Source organism: Phyllostomus discolor, chromosome 7 (genome assembly GCF_004126475.2).
Source record: "Phyllostomus discolor isolate MPI-MPIP mPhyDis1 chromosome 7, mPhyDis1.pri.v3, whole genome shotgun sequence".
Taxonomy (NCBI): Eukaryota; Metazoa; Chordata; class Mammalia; order Chiroptera; family Phyllostomidae; genus Phyllostomus; species Phyllostomus discolor.
Window position 1 is genome coordinate 114787752 of NC_040909.2, and position 17584 is coordinate 114805335.

The following is a 17584-nucleotide window of genomic DNA, read 5'->3' on the forward strand; positions in this document are numbered from 1 at the left end:
GGAGGTATACTAGTGAGAAGGGGGTGGCACAATGGGTTAATGTAGGGAGCACCATTTGCACACTGTTTTCTAAAGATTTGTATATACAAGGTCTTACATTTAAATATAAGCTGAAAATATTGGCATGAACACAGTAAAAATTAATTTATCCTGGTTTCTGATCCATAGAATCTTTTTATCTTACACTTCTGAAGAAGTCAGTGGATACTAAAGACATAATTATTTTCATGAAAAATTTTAAAATCCAAAATTGGGTCCTAACAAATGTGAATCCATCAGAGTATTTATTTACCCAGCAATTCAAAAACAAAAAAGGAGAAGTAAAGAGTTAAAAATGGAGAAAACCGTCCTCAACGGACAGCATTACCCTCAAAGGGTAGGGAGGAGGAAGTTGGAGGCCTGGTGCACGATCTGCAGAGAGCAGAGGGAAGGCAGTAGTGGTTTTAGAAACACACATGAGAGTCTGGGTGGACAGGTAAGAGGAAGCAGAAACAAGGCGAATGGTGAGGAGATGGCTGGCGGCAGCCAGTGTGCATTGCAGTTGGGAGAACACTGCCAGGAGCACTCACTGAGGTGGGAAGAGTAAATGGAAGGAAAAGTAAAGGAGTAGTTTTGCTATGATAACATCAGCTCTATTGTTTCTAAAATCTTCTGAATTTATCAGCTTGGAAGAATCAAAATATTCTGTTAATTTTTTTTCAGTTTCTTATGAACTTTGGGGTGTAAGTGGTTGACTTTTATCATTGGTTAACATTCCTAAGAAAATGGATTATCTTGAATTTTTGTTGCATTTCTGCTGGAAGAATCTACAAGTCATTAGGAATCTCAGAGGGGAGACAGGCCTTTATTTGTCCCCATGCCCCTCACAATCTCCCCAAGATCTATACTTAATTTAGGATACAATTCTCTGTGAATACTGCACAGATAGTTGAATGGTACTGCCACACATCCCTAGACCCTCATTTAAACTTGAAATTCAGGAGACCAGAAAACACAACAGTACTTTAGTGTCTCTCCTCACTCTTCAGACATTGGCTTTTTTCTGTTTTAAGTTTATTTTTAATCACTTAAATGTAATTTTCTGAAGTGTAATAGTAACATCTAGATAATTGGCTTTTGATAGAGCGGTGTCTGTGGTGTTACCTTCTTTTCTATTTTTAAATTTTTTGAATGACTGAGTAGAGACATGGAGAGGTTAAGTGATAAATTAAAGCAAGCAACTTCTCAGTTCACGGAATACATTTTTAACAACATTTATACAGAAACTGCTATTTTCTGTCCCATAATCCCCTTGGGGGAGCATTCTCTTTCTAGGGAAGGTTAAGAAACTTAAACGTACTAAATAATTGAAAAGAAATTATGGGATAGACCTGTTAGAACCATTATCGTCTTTCATTATCATTGTACATTTCATGGTTAAACAGTACAGTAGATTTGTCAGTAACAAACTGTGTTTTGATATTTTAAAAATGATGTAGTTCATATAGGAGAACATGGCTTACACGTTTCTGAATCTGCCCTTTTTAAGTGTAGTGTCCAGAGAGGCCTCGGATACAGGATGCATGTGGTGTTCAGTGTTGTGAGGCACTAATCAGCTAAGTACCATAATCCTCCTTTCAGGGTACATTCTTACTTGACCTGGAGCTATATACAGCCACATAGTAATAGCATTCAGGAAGAACCTTTTCCCTAACAGGACCATTCCTAGAGGATTTTATGACTCCATCCGTGAATGAATGTTGTTTTATAGGTAACTTTTTAGTAATTGACTTTTGAAATAAAATGATTGTAAACAAGCAGAGATATTCAAATCATCTGATTAAGGATGGCTCCTATGATTTTGCTAAAGCTAGAGGGATTAAATGAAAGCGCTGCCTGGCACTGTGTTAATGTATTTTTGTCAACATGATGCTTCGTGCTTGACAGATGTGCATTGGATGAGCAAAAGGTAAAACTATAATAATGTGTTAAATATTGTGATATGTGCTAAGAGATAAACTATTTTATGGTTTTTAATGAATATAAATAGTTAGACTTGTTAAAAGCTTTTTGTAAGAATTATAGGAATGGAAACTATATATTTCATGTTTTACAGGACCATCTACTTCTGTTAAATCCTTGATTTAATATCTGAACAGTTTCAAATTTCACAATTTGATTGCAATTATGTTTAAATTGTGTGGTTAATACATCTAATTGAATTAATGAGGTATAATTTTAGTGCATTTAGCAATATCCATGCATTATAAAGCTTTATAAAAGATGGTCTTTTTTCAGATTATTGATTCTTTAAATGTTATTTATATTCTTTGATTTATAAAATGACAATTCTTTAATAATATCTATAATAAAGATTATGAGTAGAGATTTTCATTATCCATAGTGCTTAACTATAATATAAAATTTGAATTTACAGAAATTTGTAATTTCAAATTCTTCACTTTGCTTTCACTCTCATGATTTTTAAAAAAAATTACATAGGTCTTAAGAATTAAAAATATATAAACATTAAAACTTAAGTTTCCATCTGACCATTTGCTGTCCTTATAAATGTTTTTAAATGTTTACTGGATTGTATTTTTAGTAACTTGATTAATCTATAATATATGGTCATTATTGATGTATACAAATGGTATAATAACAGAAACCACATTCAATGGTAGAGTTGTAAATATTAAAATAGAAACTATGGTAAAACATGATCAATTAATATACAGTTTGTAAATTGAGACTGCCTTTGGGAAATTGGGAAAGTGACTGTAACTGGGAAAGAATCTTTTTATTTGGAGTTTCCTCATCAGTCAGTATAATTTTGGGGCATGGAATTTTAAAGAGACTAATTGGTAGTTTCTTGCTCAAACTATTATGCCCAATCAAGTGTGTGACTACATGGCTGGAATATTTAGAAATAGATTGGTTAATTCACATTACAAAAAAATTATAAGTAATGAACAGAAATGCTACTGATTAAAGTAGAAATAGGATATTTCTATATGTGATTTCCTATAAACTCGTTCCAATTAGGATGACTGTAACAGAGTAAAAGAGAAATAATTCTAACAATCTAGGTTTCAATAAAGAGGTGAACAGATACTAGGTTACTATAAAGTAAGTATAGGATACAGTGACATTGTATCATCAGTAAGAAGCAGGAATTGATAAAATGTTTAGGAGCAAAAATTAAAGCACTATATAATGTGACAAATACATTTTATTCTAAAAAAAGTTGTATTTTTGGATTCTGCGTCTTAATTTCTCAGGGCCTTTGAAGAATTAAGTGAAATATAACATCATAGATGAATTGCTTCATTTCTCTGACTTATAGTTTACGGGTTAAATACTGTAAATGCTTCTTGATTGTTTAGAGAAGTATACAAATTATCATTATATTATTTTATCTATGAAATGTTTTCCAACTGATAATAATAATAAATGCTAATGTTTGTTTATAAGGCCAATGGTGAAGATAGAGATTAGAAATATTGTACTTGAATTTTCATCAGTTCCTGAAAAATATAATGTCTAAGAAATATAGCAGTTTTACTTCAAAGGAGAGTATACATGCAATAATTCACATTATAGTTTTTAAAAATTGTTTTGATGGGGTATTTTAATATTGTGGAGTAACTAATATTAGATTCTTCATTGTTTGGTAAGAACATTCTTATAATAAAATCTTGCCTTACTTCTAGCATACCTTTAATATAGGGTAAGGTACCTTAAAGCATATTTTTAAAAACCTAATTCCATGTTAAGTAACAGTGACAATAGCTATCCCACTTTGAGAAATCATGACCACTGTTCTGTTTTCACTTAAATCCAGTACAAATCAGTGTCTATGGTATAATTCACATGCTTCAGGCACATTTCATAATCTCTAGGACAAAGTGATTGCTGGATTTAATATTGAATTCAATTTATTGAAGACATGGTTTTAGAAAAGTGCCTATATGGCTTGCTAAAGACTAATTATTAATATGCTTTTTACTGGAACTGAATTCTATAAGTAAATATTCTTATTTATCAATAAAATGGAATCGATTGCTTGCATTATAAAGCCTCATTACATTCACTTTATACCCTACTTACTTTCAAAAATTCATGTTAATTCCTCAAGGAATGAATTTTTCTTTTTAAATTTATTTTATTTCTGTCCTGTAATACCCAATGTGATATTACACATATTACTAGAAATCCCTAATTTTCAAAGAGGTGTTATTCTAAATGTTTAGTTGTAAAGTGATAGATACTCAAAATATATTTTGCCAAATAAGTCATTTTATAAACCAGAGTTGGTTTTTGCAGACCAACAACAAAAGCCAAATTAACATATAAGAGAGCTAAATTACAGTACTAATAAAAGTAGTGGCTTCCTTTCAGTTGAGGTGCTGTTACTGCGAGGGGAGCAATAGGAGAAAGAACTGGACTATTTTAGCCATCAGTGGGTTTCAGTATAGAAAAAAGAGCAAGCCATGAAAAGTAGAGATAATTTAAAGGAGAATTAATTAATCAATTCTTTAATTTAATGGATGTTTTATGGAGCACCTGCTATGTTCCAGCCCCCTGAGACAGGGGTTGCCCATCCCCATGAAACCTCACATTTTGAAGGTAGAAATGGATAAGATTACCTAGAGAAGAACTGCAGTAGGAAGAAGGTCACCATTGTGTGGAATTACCTTCAAAGTAGCCAGTATTCTCCTTAACATTTTCTGAAAACTTTTACTTGACTTTTTTGTATGGTCTTGCTTTCTCACATTTTACAGATTAATTTGTATAAACAATCTTATGGCATGTTAAGTTATTTCGATAATATGATTAAACTGTATTCATTTTCATTTAATATGTGTGTTTCACTTTTGACTTTCAACTGAGATCATGTATAATGGGGAATTGGAATTTACCCCACTTGGGAACATGAAACATTTTGAAATGGAGGAGTATGAGAAAAAGCTTTAGTGGGCTGCTTTTAGGTGGGTGCTAGAGATCAACTACCTTGGAAAATCCTTGATTTAGTAAAACAACAATTAAGAGTTCAGTTGGTTTGTATTTTATAGACAGCCTTGAATAAAAGTTTTTTAAAAATAATAGCAACTTAGTAAGAAACCCAAAATATTTCCAGTGAAGTTGTATATTTTTTTAATAAATGGGCTTTATTCAGTATAACTACATATTCAAGTCTTAATTCAAATGTGTCTTTTCAGGAAGACCTTATGTATGCTAAGTCACTGTTTGGAATTTTCACTGTTTCAATTTTTTAATAGTATTTATCACTATATGAAAGTACCTTAATTTATTTGTTTATATGCTTGCTGTCTGTCTCCCCATTAGAAGGACAGCTTCTTGAGGGCACAGACCTTCTGTGCCTTGTCCCTGCTGTGCTCCCAACAACTAGAGTCACACCTGGCACATAGTAAGCCCTGAATAAATATTGGTTGAGTGAATGAATACATAGTAGAACTACAAAGGTATATTTGACACAGTCTTTCTGGTTCAAAAATTTAAAGTCTAGTAAACAGTAGAGAATACTAATTAGGTAATTGTGAATAGAATGATTAGTATTATGTTGAGGAAATACAAAGGCACAGAAGTGAGCTGATCTCTTGGTCCACGGTGATGAGGTAATTAATACTGCTTTCATTCAACAAATCACATTTTATTTCCATTTGTATGTCTCCAAAATTCATATATAGCGACATAATTTCATATTCAGCCCCCCCATTGAACCTTACACAAAGTAGAATTCATTTAATTAAACAATTTCTAAGTAAAATTTTAAAAAATAATTTCCTTATGTATCAAATCAATCTGAGAAACAGAGTGAAAAGTAAAAATAGAATTTTACTCTTGCAACAGAATCAATTTCTTGATATTAAATAAGGCTTATGAATAACTTGTATTTTTAGAGAGAAATGTTATTAATTTACATTTGAAAATATTGTAACATATTTTATAACAAAATATATTTGAATTCTGAATATAAAGTCTGCATCTAATGGAGGCTACATGATCAGTTTGGGAAGGAATTGATTCTTTAGAGTTCTTTAGAGAAATTCTCTTCAATCTTAGTATTTCAGTGAATAGATAAAAGTAGCCAGCTAGTGAGATATGTTAAAATTTGCTACCAGTTAATTACATCTTGACAGGAGTATGCTTACTGTTTTTTTCTATTCTTTAAGAGTTCATTTAGGCATATTAACTCGATGAAGCTATGGTATCAATAATACAGTAGTCCCTAAGAAATGGAAGAAGCTTTTAGAATCATTTAGAATGATATATGAGTTAATGTGTATAATCTATGTCTCCCACTTTTCAGTACAGATCCTCAAAGCATAAATGGCTATATTGGTTCAAATAATGGGTTAATGTCAAATGTAGGGCTGTGAAACCCAGATTCCTCAACTTCAGTGTTCTGCTACATTGCTACCATGCTAACATATGTTTTTCTTTAGTTGAATGTATACAAATAATGACAAAAAGTAAAATAAGTTATGCATAACAGATGTTATGTAGGTTAAACTGTAAAATTTGAGTGCTCCATTTTGTGGTTGTATATTTTAAACTGCAGGAGTCTCTGGATTTATCCAACAATTGTAATATAAAAGACTTGTAACTTAGTGCTAAATGTTTTATATGTATGTGTAAGAATGCAAAATGTAAAAAAGAAATCATATCCACTTCCTTAATCATAAAACATTTAGGGGAGCAGACTCGTCTTTCATTTATTACAGCACTTTTCCCTTTATGGTTCCAGGTTAGAGTCTTCTCTGGTGATGCATTTGTGTGAGATTTGAAAGGTGGAAGAGATACAGGTCATTGTCAAGCATCAGTTACTGGCAGGCAGATAGGCAGGTGCGAGTCTTAGTGGCGCCTGGGCAAGCTCCTGTTCGTTGACCACCCTAATGGGTAGGCAGCTGGTAATTGGTGGCAAATTCCAAAGACTCTTGAGATTCACAGCCACTTCCTAATGACCATTTTCAGAACCTCTGCCTTATTTGTTGTTCAGGTTTAGAATAGCAGTATTAACTTCTCTGGCCTCATTTCCCTTGTTTGTTCAACAGTTGTGTTTCTTCTCCTTTTCCTTCTTCTTCCTTCTTCTATGTTTTTGGATGATTATTTATAAACTTTTTTTTATTATCAAATTGATTTGGGTGACATTGGTTAATAAGATTATGTAAGTTTTAAGTGTACATTTGTGTGATACATCATCAGCATTTGTGCACACCACCACAAGTCAGATCATCTTCCGTCACTATGTATCTGGCCCCCTTTCCTCTTTACTACCTCCTACCCCCACTTTCCTCTTATAACCACCATACTATTATCTGTGTCTACCAGTTTCAGTTTTATATTCCACGTATGAGAGAAATCATGTGGTTCTAAGCTTTTTCTGGCTGTCTTATTTCACTTAGCATGATATTCTCAAGGCCCATTCATATTGTTGCAAATGGCCAAGTTTCATCTTTTCTCATGGTTGACTAGTATTTCATTGTAAATATGTCCCACATCTTCTTTATCCATTCATCTAGAGAAGGACACTTCAGTTGTTTCCATGTCTTGGCCACCACGAACAGTGCTGCAATGAATGTAAGGGTGCGTGTATCTTTGCAAATAAATGTTTTCAAATTTTGGGGGTAGATACCCAGAAGAGGGATTGCTGGGTCATATGGTAACATTATTCTTAATTTTTTGAGGCGCCTCCCTCCATACTGTTTTCCATAGTGACCATACCAGTTTATATTCCCACCAGCAGTGAATGAGAGTTCCTTCTTCTACACACCCTCTCCAACACTAGTTACTACTTGTCTTGTTGGTAACAGCCATTATAACAGCTGTGAGAAAGCCTCTTCAATCAACAGTGCTGGGAATATTGGAGAGCTATATACAAAAGAGTGAAACTGGACTACAGTTTGTCTCCATGTACAAAAATTAATTCAAAATTGACCTAAATATCTAAGAACTGAAACAATAAATCACATAAAAGAAACATAGGTACTAAACTTATTATGGACCTTGGTCTTAGAGAAGATTTTATAAATTTGACCTCAAAGGCAAGAGAAGTAAAGGCACTACTTCTGATAGTGGCAAATGAGTGGCACTACATCAAAGTAACAAGCTAATGCACAGCAAAAGAAACCACAAACAAAACAAAAAGCCAATCAACCAAATGGGAAGAGATATTTGCAAATAGCTCTGACAAGGAGTTAGTACCCAAAATATATAAAGAACTCATACAACTCAACAACAAACAATCTAAAAAATGCGCAGAGGACTGAACAGACACTTCTTCCAAAAAGACATACAAATGGTCAACAGATACATGAAAAGGTGCTCAACCTCACTAGCTATTAGGGAAATGCAAATCAAAACTACAGTGAGATACCAGTTGTATAGCTTCTGATTCCTGCAGTAGAACCCTTCCTACCTGGAAAATGTAGAGACTTCTGTTTTCCGTAATGAACCTTCATTGATACTTTGACATACTGTATTCAGATATGGGGGTAAAGGATTCAGGGACACAGAAGAGACTTTAGAGTACATTGTTCCACTTGTGTCCTTTCTCTGTTCTTGCTTTTGGATCAAAATAAAAAATGCTGTCTAAGGAATTCACTGCTGAGCTGTCTAATATTGGCCATCCTTAAATTCAACTGATCCTACTATTTCCTCTTCTCCTGTTCGTGTGCTAACAAAATGTTCCTAACAGTTATTCTAAACCTTCCCTGTGCATCTTCAGCATCCCAGTTCCATTGCTTCTGATGGCTGGTGGTTGACATCGTCTGAGTTCATGCCAGAGAAGAGGACAATGTGAATATTTTGTTGGCAAAGAGAATTAATACTAAGTGTGACTGTAAGGCCCATGAGGTTATAGCAGTGTTGGAGGGGCAGGTTGAACAATATATAGTATATGCCTTTGAGTTTGTAGGGAAATAGGAGGGGTCAGATGTGAAGCCAGAGAAGTGCCATTGAGCTGGCCTTAATCTTAATGAATATGGAATAAGAATAGCAGTCCCTTCTAATTTGTAGGGGTTTTGTGATGAATAAATCATTGGTATTTACTCAAATTGCTTATCTCAAGTTAGAGCAGTAAGGAAGGGTTGGAGATATGATGATAAGATGAAGACTTAGATGAACCAATACTGGGGATGATTTACATAAGTAAGTGAGTGAAAACTGATTTTTAAGAGCCAACACTTAGCTTTAGTCAGAAAGTATTCAACTCTTGAGCCAAATTAGTTTGGTTTCATTATGTTCTCAAGTAACTTTCAGAAAGGTGTTAGAAATAGAAAGAATAGAAGGTAGAATTTTTTTTTAAGATGCTGAATAACAATTGAGAGATGAGCTGAAGTTGGGGGCCAAGCAAGAGAAATTATAATGAACTCTGTTTGCAGCAGAACTTGATGGTTATCTGATTTCAGAACATAAGTCTATTTCATATATAGTGTATCAGGCATTTAATAACCACATCAAAAGTACCTTTAAAATTTTCTATTTTAACTTGTAAATACAATGAATGTAAGGCTTTTGTTTTAGCAAGACTTTAAAATGAAATTTTAAAAAATGAAGCAAAAGAATGATTTGATTTTATTCATCAACCTGTCAGTGAATCAATAAAATATGTAATTATTTAAATACTGCTCTTCTCATCATTTCTTTTATTTGATTACTTAGGAAAAGAAGTCCATCATTGTCCAGAGATCAGAAGAGAAGATACGACCAAAGGGAAGAAAGAGAGGAATATTCACAGTATGCTACTTCAGATAGCGCAATGCCTAGATCTCCGTCAGATTATGCTGATAGGCGGTCTCAACGTGAACCTCAGTTTTATGAAGAATCTGATCATATAAGTTATAGGGACTCCAACAGGAGAAGCCATAAGCATTCCAAAGAATATATTGTAGATGATGAAGATGTGGAGAGCAGAGATGAATATGAAAGACAAAGGAGAGAGGAGGAATACCAGGCACGCTATCGAAGTGATCCAAATTTGGCCCGCTATCCAGTAAAGCCACAGCCCTACGAAGAACAAATGCGTATTCATGCCGAAGTGTCCAGAGCACGGCATGAGAGAAGGCATAGTGATGTCTCTTTGGCAAATGCTGAACTGGAGGATTCCAGGATTTCTATGCTAAGGATGGAACGACCATCAAGGCAAAGATCTGTATCTGAACGTAGGGCTGCCATGGAAAATCAGCGATCTTACTCAATGGAAAGAACTCGAGAGGCTCAGGGACCAAGTTCTTATCCACAAAGGACCACAAACCATAGTCCTCCTACCCCCCGGAGGAGTCCAATACCCATTGATAGACAAGATATGAGGCGTACAGACTCACTAAGGAAACAACACCACTTAGATCCTAGCTCTGCTGTCAGGAAAACGAAACGGGAAAAAATGGAAACCATGTTAAGGAATGATTCTCTAAGTTCCGACCAGTCAGAGTCTGTGAGACCTCCACCACCAAAGCCTCATAAATCAAAGAAAGGAGGTAAAATGCGCCAGGTTTCATTGAGCAGTTCAGAGGAGGAATTAGCTTCCACACCTGAATATACAAGTTGTGATGATGTCGAGATTGAAAGTGAGAGTGTAAGTGAGAAAGGTAAGCTACTCTATTCCAATCACACAATTCCCTGCAATTGATTAGATGAAGACTGTTTTTGTTTTAGGTTGAATTTCTGAGTAAACATTTAAAAGTTAGATAGTGCTACCTTTATTTCAAGTGTTTTTAATGGTATTGATTATATGAAGAAAATTGTAAGTTGTAAAAACCGAACATCTGTTGATTTTTAAAATTGTGTTTTGCTTTGTTTCTGAAAAGTTTCTTGCACCACTTGATGGTCTATTAAAAAAAAACTATTGGTCATATATCTTTTTTGTTTTTCATTTTAAAAATAACAATGTGTTTACTATAGGACATCTGAAAAACTCCTCAAAGTATGAAGAATAAAGTATTGGGTTGGCCAAAAAGTTTGTTTAGTTTTTTCTGTATGATGTCTCTAGTAGTGCTTAGTTGCCTGTTAACTTCATTCGAAACAGTTTTGTCAGATTGTATTGTGACAGCTGTCATATTAGCATGCATTTAAAACAAACTTGTCAAAATTGGTGCATGTTTGTGTAGCTATTTTAATATTGAAGATGGAAGAACATAGGCAACAGTTTTGGTATATTGTCCTTTTTTATTTAAAGAAAGGTAAAAATGCAACTGAAATGCAAAAAAAAATTTGTGCAGCATATGGAGAAGGTGCTGTGACTGATCAAATGTGTCAAAAGTGGTTGGCAGAGTTCCTTGGTACTTTTGACATTTTGGCCAAATAATTCTTTGCCATGGACTGTCTTATGCCTTGGAATATACTTAGCAGCACCCCTGGCCTCTACCCACTAGAAGATAGTAAGTGGCAGGAGATAGCTAACACACTCAGAATACCCAAATGAATCAAGTTATTGGTGAAAATGAAATATGTGCCTTTTATTTCATCGAATAAATTAAATGGACTTTTTGGTCAACCCAATACAAGCTATCCATAACATTTTCCCCAAGTATAACCATTATTAACATTTTGTTGTATTTCTTCTCTTTTTCCTGTGCATGTGTTCTGATTTTTTTCAATTGATATCATCATGTCATTAGATCTTTCCAAACCATTAGATAGCCTTCAGAAATATGTTTTAAATGGCTGCACTAATGTTGCAGTTGCTTCCAATTGTTGTTATGAATGGTATTATAATGTCATCTTTATATACATAATTTTTGCCTATATCTCTGAGTATTTCACAACAACATATTCGTGCTTTGATTTTTTTTGAAGCTTTTAATTCAGATTACCAACCTGCTTTCCAAAAAGGTTATAACACTCCATTCCCCTGTCACATGCTTTCATCAAGCAAATAGGCTTGAGCTTTGGGGCTAAGTGCACCAAATTTTTGCCTTTTGAATAGACCACAAAAAAATTTGCTATCTGTCATTTTAATTTTAATTTGATTGTGAAGTTGAATATTTTCTATGTAAATTGGTGTCTGATATCTTCTTTGAATTATCTATTCCTTTTATTTTTTCTACCCATGTTCCTATTGGGTATTAATTAGTTTTTATCTTATTGACTTATAAGAGGTTTTTATGTGCTTAGGATTTTACCCATTTAACTGTCATCTGTTCAAATGTATTTCCCATTTTGATGTTTACCTAGTAATTTTCTTTGGTCATTTGGAAATATTGAACTTAATGTAGCTAAGTCTTTGTATTCTTTGGTGCTTTTTTTTTCCCTTTTACCCCCAGAAACTCTTTATTCATTCCCAAATCAGTTAAATATTTAACTGTATATTTTCTCATGATTTTATAAGTTCTTAATCTTTCCAAATTTATTTTGATGTGTGCCAAAATACACCAGATAGGTGAGGACTGAACATGAATGCCTTGTACCACTTGCTTCACACACACAGTGTTCTGACAATATTTGAGGAATAATTGATTTCTTGTACATAAAAATGAACAGAAATTAATAAAGGAATTCAAGAAGGCAACTGCATGTGAAGTTAATATAGAGTTATTTTATATTGTATGAAAAATAATTAGGAATTACAAATGAGAGACAGTTTCCATTCTGAACTAAAGCAGAAAATGTGATTTAAAAATAAACTATCAGAAATGAGGGGTATCTCCATGAAGAAAGGTATGAAACTGGACTGAGTAACAGAAAGGAAGATTTGAGCAGAGATTCACTTCATGTTCCTAATTGGGAAGGCCGAATACCATAATGACACGTGTTCCTTTCAGATCTTCTCTAGAGGTGAATGACGTTTTAGTCATAATCTTACTTGGTTCATTGAAGTATCCTATTTCTAAAGTTATACTGGAAGGTGTAAGAGGAAGGAAACTTAACTCTTCTTTCTTTCTATGCCTCTTAAGTTCATTGGCTGGGGTCCTATAAATTACACTGACAAAAACAGATTGACAAGAGAGAAACGAATTTACCATCATGTACATTGCACATACATATGAGAACATTCAGCAGGGAAAACCTCAAAGGGGTGATTAGAATTCAAGCTTGTGTAACAAAAGAACAATACATTTTTAGAGAGGGGACAAGACAAAGGAAGAGGACTTTGAGCTTCTAGGGGAGGCAAATGGTAGGAAACTAATGGAAGATAAGGGCTAGTTTTAGCAAGTTTTATTTTGCAGTTTCTGTAGGTGCTTTTATAAGGGTCAGGAGTTATCTCCAGCAGTTAACTTCAGCACTCCTGACAGAGAAGAAAGGGGATCATCTTTCCTAATACATGTCCTGTGTTTAGGCAGATAGAAGGCAGAGACATTTTTGTATCTGCTTCTCCTCGGTTGCTTTCATCTCAAAACATCTTCTTTTGCCCAACTGGCATATTACAGAAAATGAGTGATAAAAACATAGAAATCACCACAAGCCAAGGGGGAAAGATAAATTATTCAATGCATAGACTCGGGGGAAATGCATATACAATGGGGAAAAAGTCAAGTTAGAGTCTCATTTCATACAAGTTGCATTTAAGTAATAAATAATTAGAAACTTATGCTTGTAAAAATATAAAGTTCTATAAAGAAAAATTGTAGGTCTTAATTTTACCATACAGCATATAGACATTTTCCAGAAGCTGCAATATTTTCTTAAGTATATTTAATAATCTTCAGTTTGATCATTTTTAATATTTGCCTGGGTGTATAATAAAAGGTAACAAAAAGATAGTTTCGTTATTCTTAGTGGTTTGGTTTAGATTCTGTTACATATTTCTATTATTTGCTAAAATAATGCTTTCACTTTGACCACATAAAGATATATATAAAGCACCCCCCCAAAAAAGAACCCCAGAAATGCATCGATCTAATACTTGAAAGCTTTTTACATGTGGTATCTTTCTAAGGTCTTATACATTGTTTTGGGATTTTGAAGTACACATAAAAATCTCACATAAATAAAAAGTGATATATGAGTTAAATTAAAATCCTTCATAATATTATTTAGCAGAACTAAAACATTTATCAAATATGGAAGGAAACTACAGGTCTCTCCCATCTGTATTATTCCCTAACTTGAGCTCTTAGTAAATACTCTCGGAGGTAGTCCTCCTTTTCATCTCTTTAATGATTCATCTGAGTATGGTTTCTGCTAACGTGTATTCCCAGTAAAAAACCATAATTTAATTCATTGTAGAAGAAATAGATATAAAATAACCTTTTCCTGTTTAATATCACCCCCAATTGTAATATTCTGTGAGAAGTACCTGTTTCGAGACTAGGATAGTCTCTGTAGTGATTTGTATGTTTTGTAACACTTCTCCCTTAAACCATTATGATATAGTTTGCGTTCCACAATGCTATATTAATCACTTCCCCAAATTGCAATTTTTCTTCTTTGTTTTTTTATCTTTGTATTATGGAAGGAAATGTCTTAGATTACTGATGTCACAGTATCTCTGAATTTAAATGTTGGACATGACTCTCAAAGTTTTAAATATATGTTTCATAAGCTTTAAAAGTTACCTTTATAATTTTATCCAATACCAATTTATTAAATAATAAATTTGGGGCTGGATTGTTTGTGGGACTGTCTTGTGTATTTTAAAATGTTTAGCAGCATCCATGGCATCTCCAACCCGACTTGTGACAACTAAAAATATGTTCAAACATTGCCAAATATCCACTGTGGGACAAAGTCCCTTATCACTACTCTTCCACCCTCCATCTCTAGTCCCTCTAGTTACTCCTCTTCCCTCCTCACTTTCAGAACCCACTGAGAGTCATAACCCTACTAAAAAAATAGACCAGAATAGGATGGAGTATTTAACAGTGAAGTATACCAAGGAAGGGTAATTAATCTGTAAAACATGTTTTTTTCGTGTTGTGTATGCGCTTTATAGGCTCACAATATGTATATATTTCATATTGTGGATCATGGCCAAAAATGTTTTGAAGCTACTTTCTTATGTTAGGATTTTGTGACTCACGTGATGCTAGTGTTTCCCGCCTTTCCCACTTCTATACCTGGGAAAGGTCTAGACATGATGTTCGGTGGCTAATTGATGTATTGTAGAAACTACACTTTTTCTAATTTAATATATTTTAATCTTAATATTATAATGCACCATATTTTTTCTTTTAATAGTTAATGTTGTCAACCAGTTTTGCCGAATTGCACAAAACATACCTAGTTTGTTTGATCTTTTTTAAGCATTAAGGTCAGTTGTGGAGTGTTTTAGTTTTTTCCCTGTCTTCCAGGTCCGAATCGGACTGACTTTACTTTGTAGTTGCAGGTCTTTTTTTTCTCTGTAAAATCTTGGGACACTGGGGTAGTAAATGCAAGAACACATGTGTATGATGGTCTCAATAGGCTGTAAGTTGTGAAATGTTTGATTCAGGTAGACTCGATAGCACAGTACACTGCTTCCTTGTGCTTATTTTTGGGAGAGGGTGAATAGAGGTGTCAGAGTGGAGCAATTTGGAGAGCAGAGACAGAATAGGAAGAGAAGATGGACTGCAAACCTCCAGATCAAAACATAGGTCTTAAATATTAAAAATAAATCCTGAAGATACCAACTTGTATATGTCTGCATTTAGGTGTATGTATTAATAGTGAAATTTATCTCCTAGTATAATCTCAAGTTTCTTATAATTTTAAATAATTAATCTACAGTATTTGTTATAAATAAAATTGGCTATCGGAGTGATGATGGACAATATACTTTAGAAATTTGAGGAAAATGTTGATTATGGCATTTGAGGCCAGTCACACATGTAAGAATTCTGAATCAAGTGAACTATACAATTTTATAATAATGGGAATATATAAAATTTTTCAAATAGGTATTTTATTACTAAGATTTTCTCAAGTAAAATATTTAGAAGTCAGAGATTTAAAGTTTGATGACTTTTCATATATTTTACTCCATCTATTGGTAAAATAATTTCATGCTAAATAATTATTCCAATTGTAGCATGAGCTTTAGAACTTATTTATAGAATAAAAAGGACTTAATTGCATCAAATTTACATGGATATAATTACTGTGTTGCTAAATTAGGCAACATTATGAAATTATTTCATCATATCTATTTTAAAAATAGAATACTTTTCATAGGCAGAAAAATCAAGTTGCAAATATGTATTATAAAGCTGATTCCAGACTTAAAATTATATAACATAAATGTAAGCTGATTAAGAATCTAAACTAACTTAATTTGTAAAGCACATAGCCAGAGGGCAGATTTATAAATGGGAATAAAAGAGAATATTTTGTTCCCTTATAAATTGAAGCAGTTAAAATGTTTATGATGGTAATTCACTCTCTTTACAAAAATATTTTCTTGTTGATTATGGATGAAACATTATGTTGAGCATTTGCTTAAAGGAAAATGATTGTTTTTAATGGACCTTAATACCCAAGAAAATTACCAAGTAGGTATCAAGAAAAAAATCTTACAGATTTCAGTTTGTAGGATATTTGAGAGGGTGCTTTAGCTAGTTGAATAAAAAATTAAAATCAAAATTTAACTATGAGCCAATTGTTGTAGTTAGTTTGGAACACAGAAAATGTTAACTTTTAACTTGAAATGATGTTTCTGTTTAATAGAATTTAGTAGATGATAACTGGATATTGTTACTTCATGCAGCTTTAAAATTTCAATGTCATCCCAATAAATTTAATTGAAAAATTTGATGATGGAACATGTCAATGGATAGAAAAATAGAAAGCTTTGCAAAGAACATATTGTTATTAATTGATGAGGCAGGTCAGAATAAATGCCCTAATGATGATATGAATGTCATATAAGCCAATTATATTCTAATTAAAAAGCATTGAAATGGATGAAAAAATGAGTCTAAGACTAGTTAAAAATTTCAAGAAGTAAACTGTAGATTGTTTCATTCATTCTTTATTTCATTCAACTACAATATATTAAATGTCAATAATCTATAGTAGTAGAGTATAAAACATGAAATAAGACATTTTCTATCACTGTAGTTGAACCTTTGTGGAACATGAGTAAGAACTTTACATTTTATTTTTCAATTACTGTTTACATTCAGTGTTACTTTGTTTCAGTTTCAGGTGCAGAGCATAGTGCACAGCCTAGTGCAGTCATGTACTTTTCAAAGTGTTCCCTCCAATATTTCCAGTACCCACCTGGCGCTATTACATAGTGTAATTACATAGGTATTACAATATTATTAACTGTATTCCCCATGCTATGGCTGATATCCCCATGACTATTTTGTAATGGCTGATATACCCATGACTACCAATTTGTACTTCTTAGTCCCTTCACCCTTTTTTCACCTGGGCCCCGAACCTCCCTCCCCTGTGGCAACCATCAGTTTGTATCTGTGAGCCCACTTTAATTTTGTTTGTTTATTTTGTTCTTTAGATTCCACATGTAGGTGAAATCATACGGTATTTGTCTTTCTCTGTCTGAGTTATTTCACTTAGCCTTATACCCTGTAGGTCCATCCATGTTGTCACAAATGGTAAGATTCATTGGGCTCTTGGGTTGCTTCTATATCTTGGCTATTGTAAGTAACACTGCAATGAACAAAGGGATGCATATGTTCTTTTGAATTAGTGTTTTGGG

General features: G+C 33.3%; 1 protein-coding gene across 36 annotated transcripts in view; it reads left to right on the top strand.

Annotated features, from left to right (window-relative positions):
- RIMS2 (regulating synaptic membrane exocytosis 2) overlaps nucleotides 1-17584 on the top strand; it is a 463509-nt gene that overhangs the window by 205407 nt on the left and 240518 nt on the right. For 35 of the 36 annotated variants that reach the window (XM_028533564.2, XM_028533552.2, XM_028533553.2 and 32 more), the window contains one exon: nucleotides 9667-10592. In XM_028533564.2, the coding sequence (XP_028389365.1) occupies nucleotides 9667-10592 (926 nt within the window). Of the gene's footprint in view, nucleotides 1-1389; nucleotides 1949-9666; nucleotides 10593-17584 lie in introns of those variants that run through there. The other variant, XM_036031337.1, reaches the window with a different exon arrangement.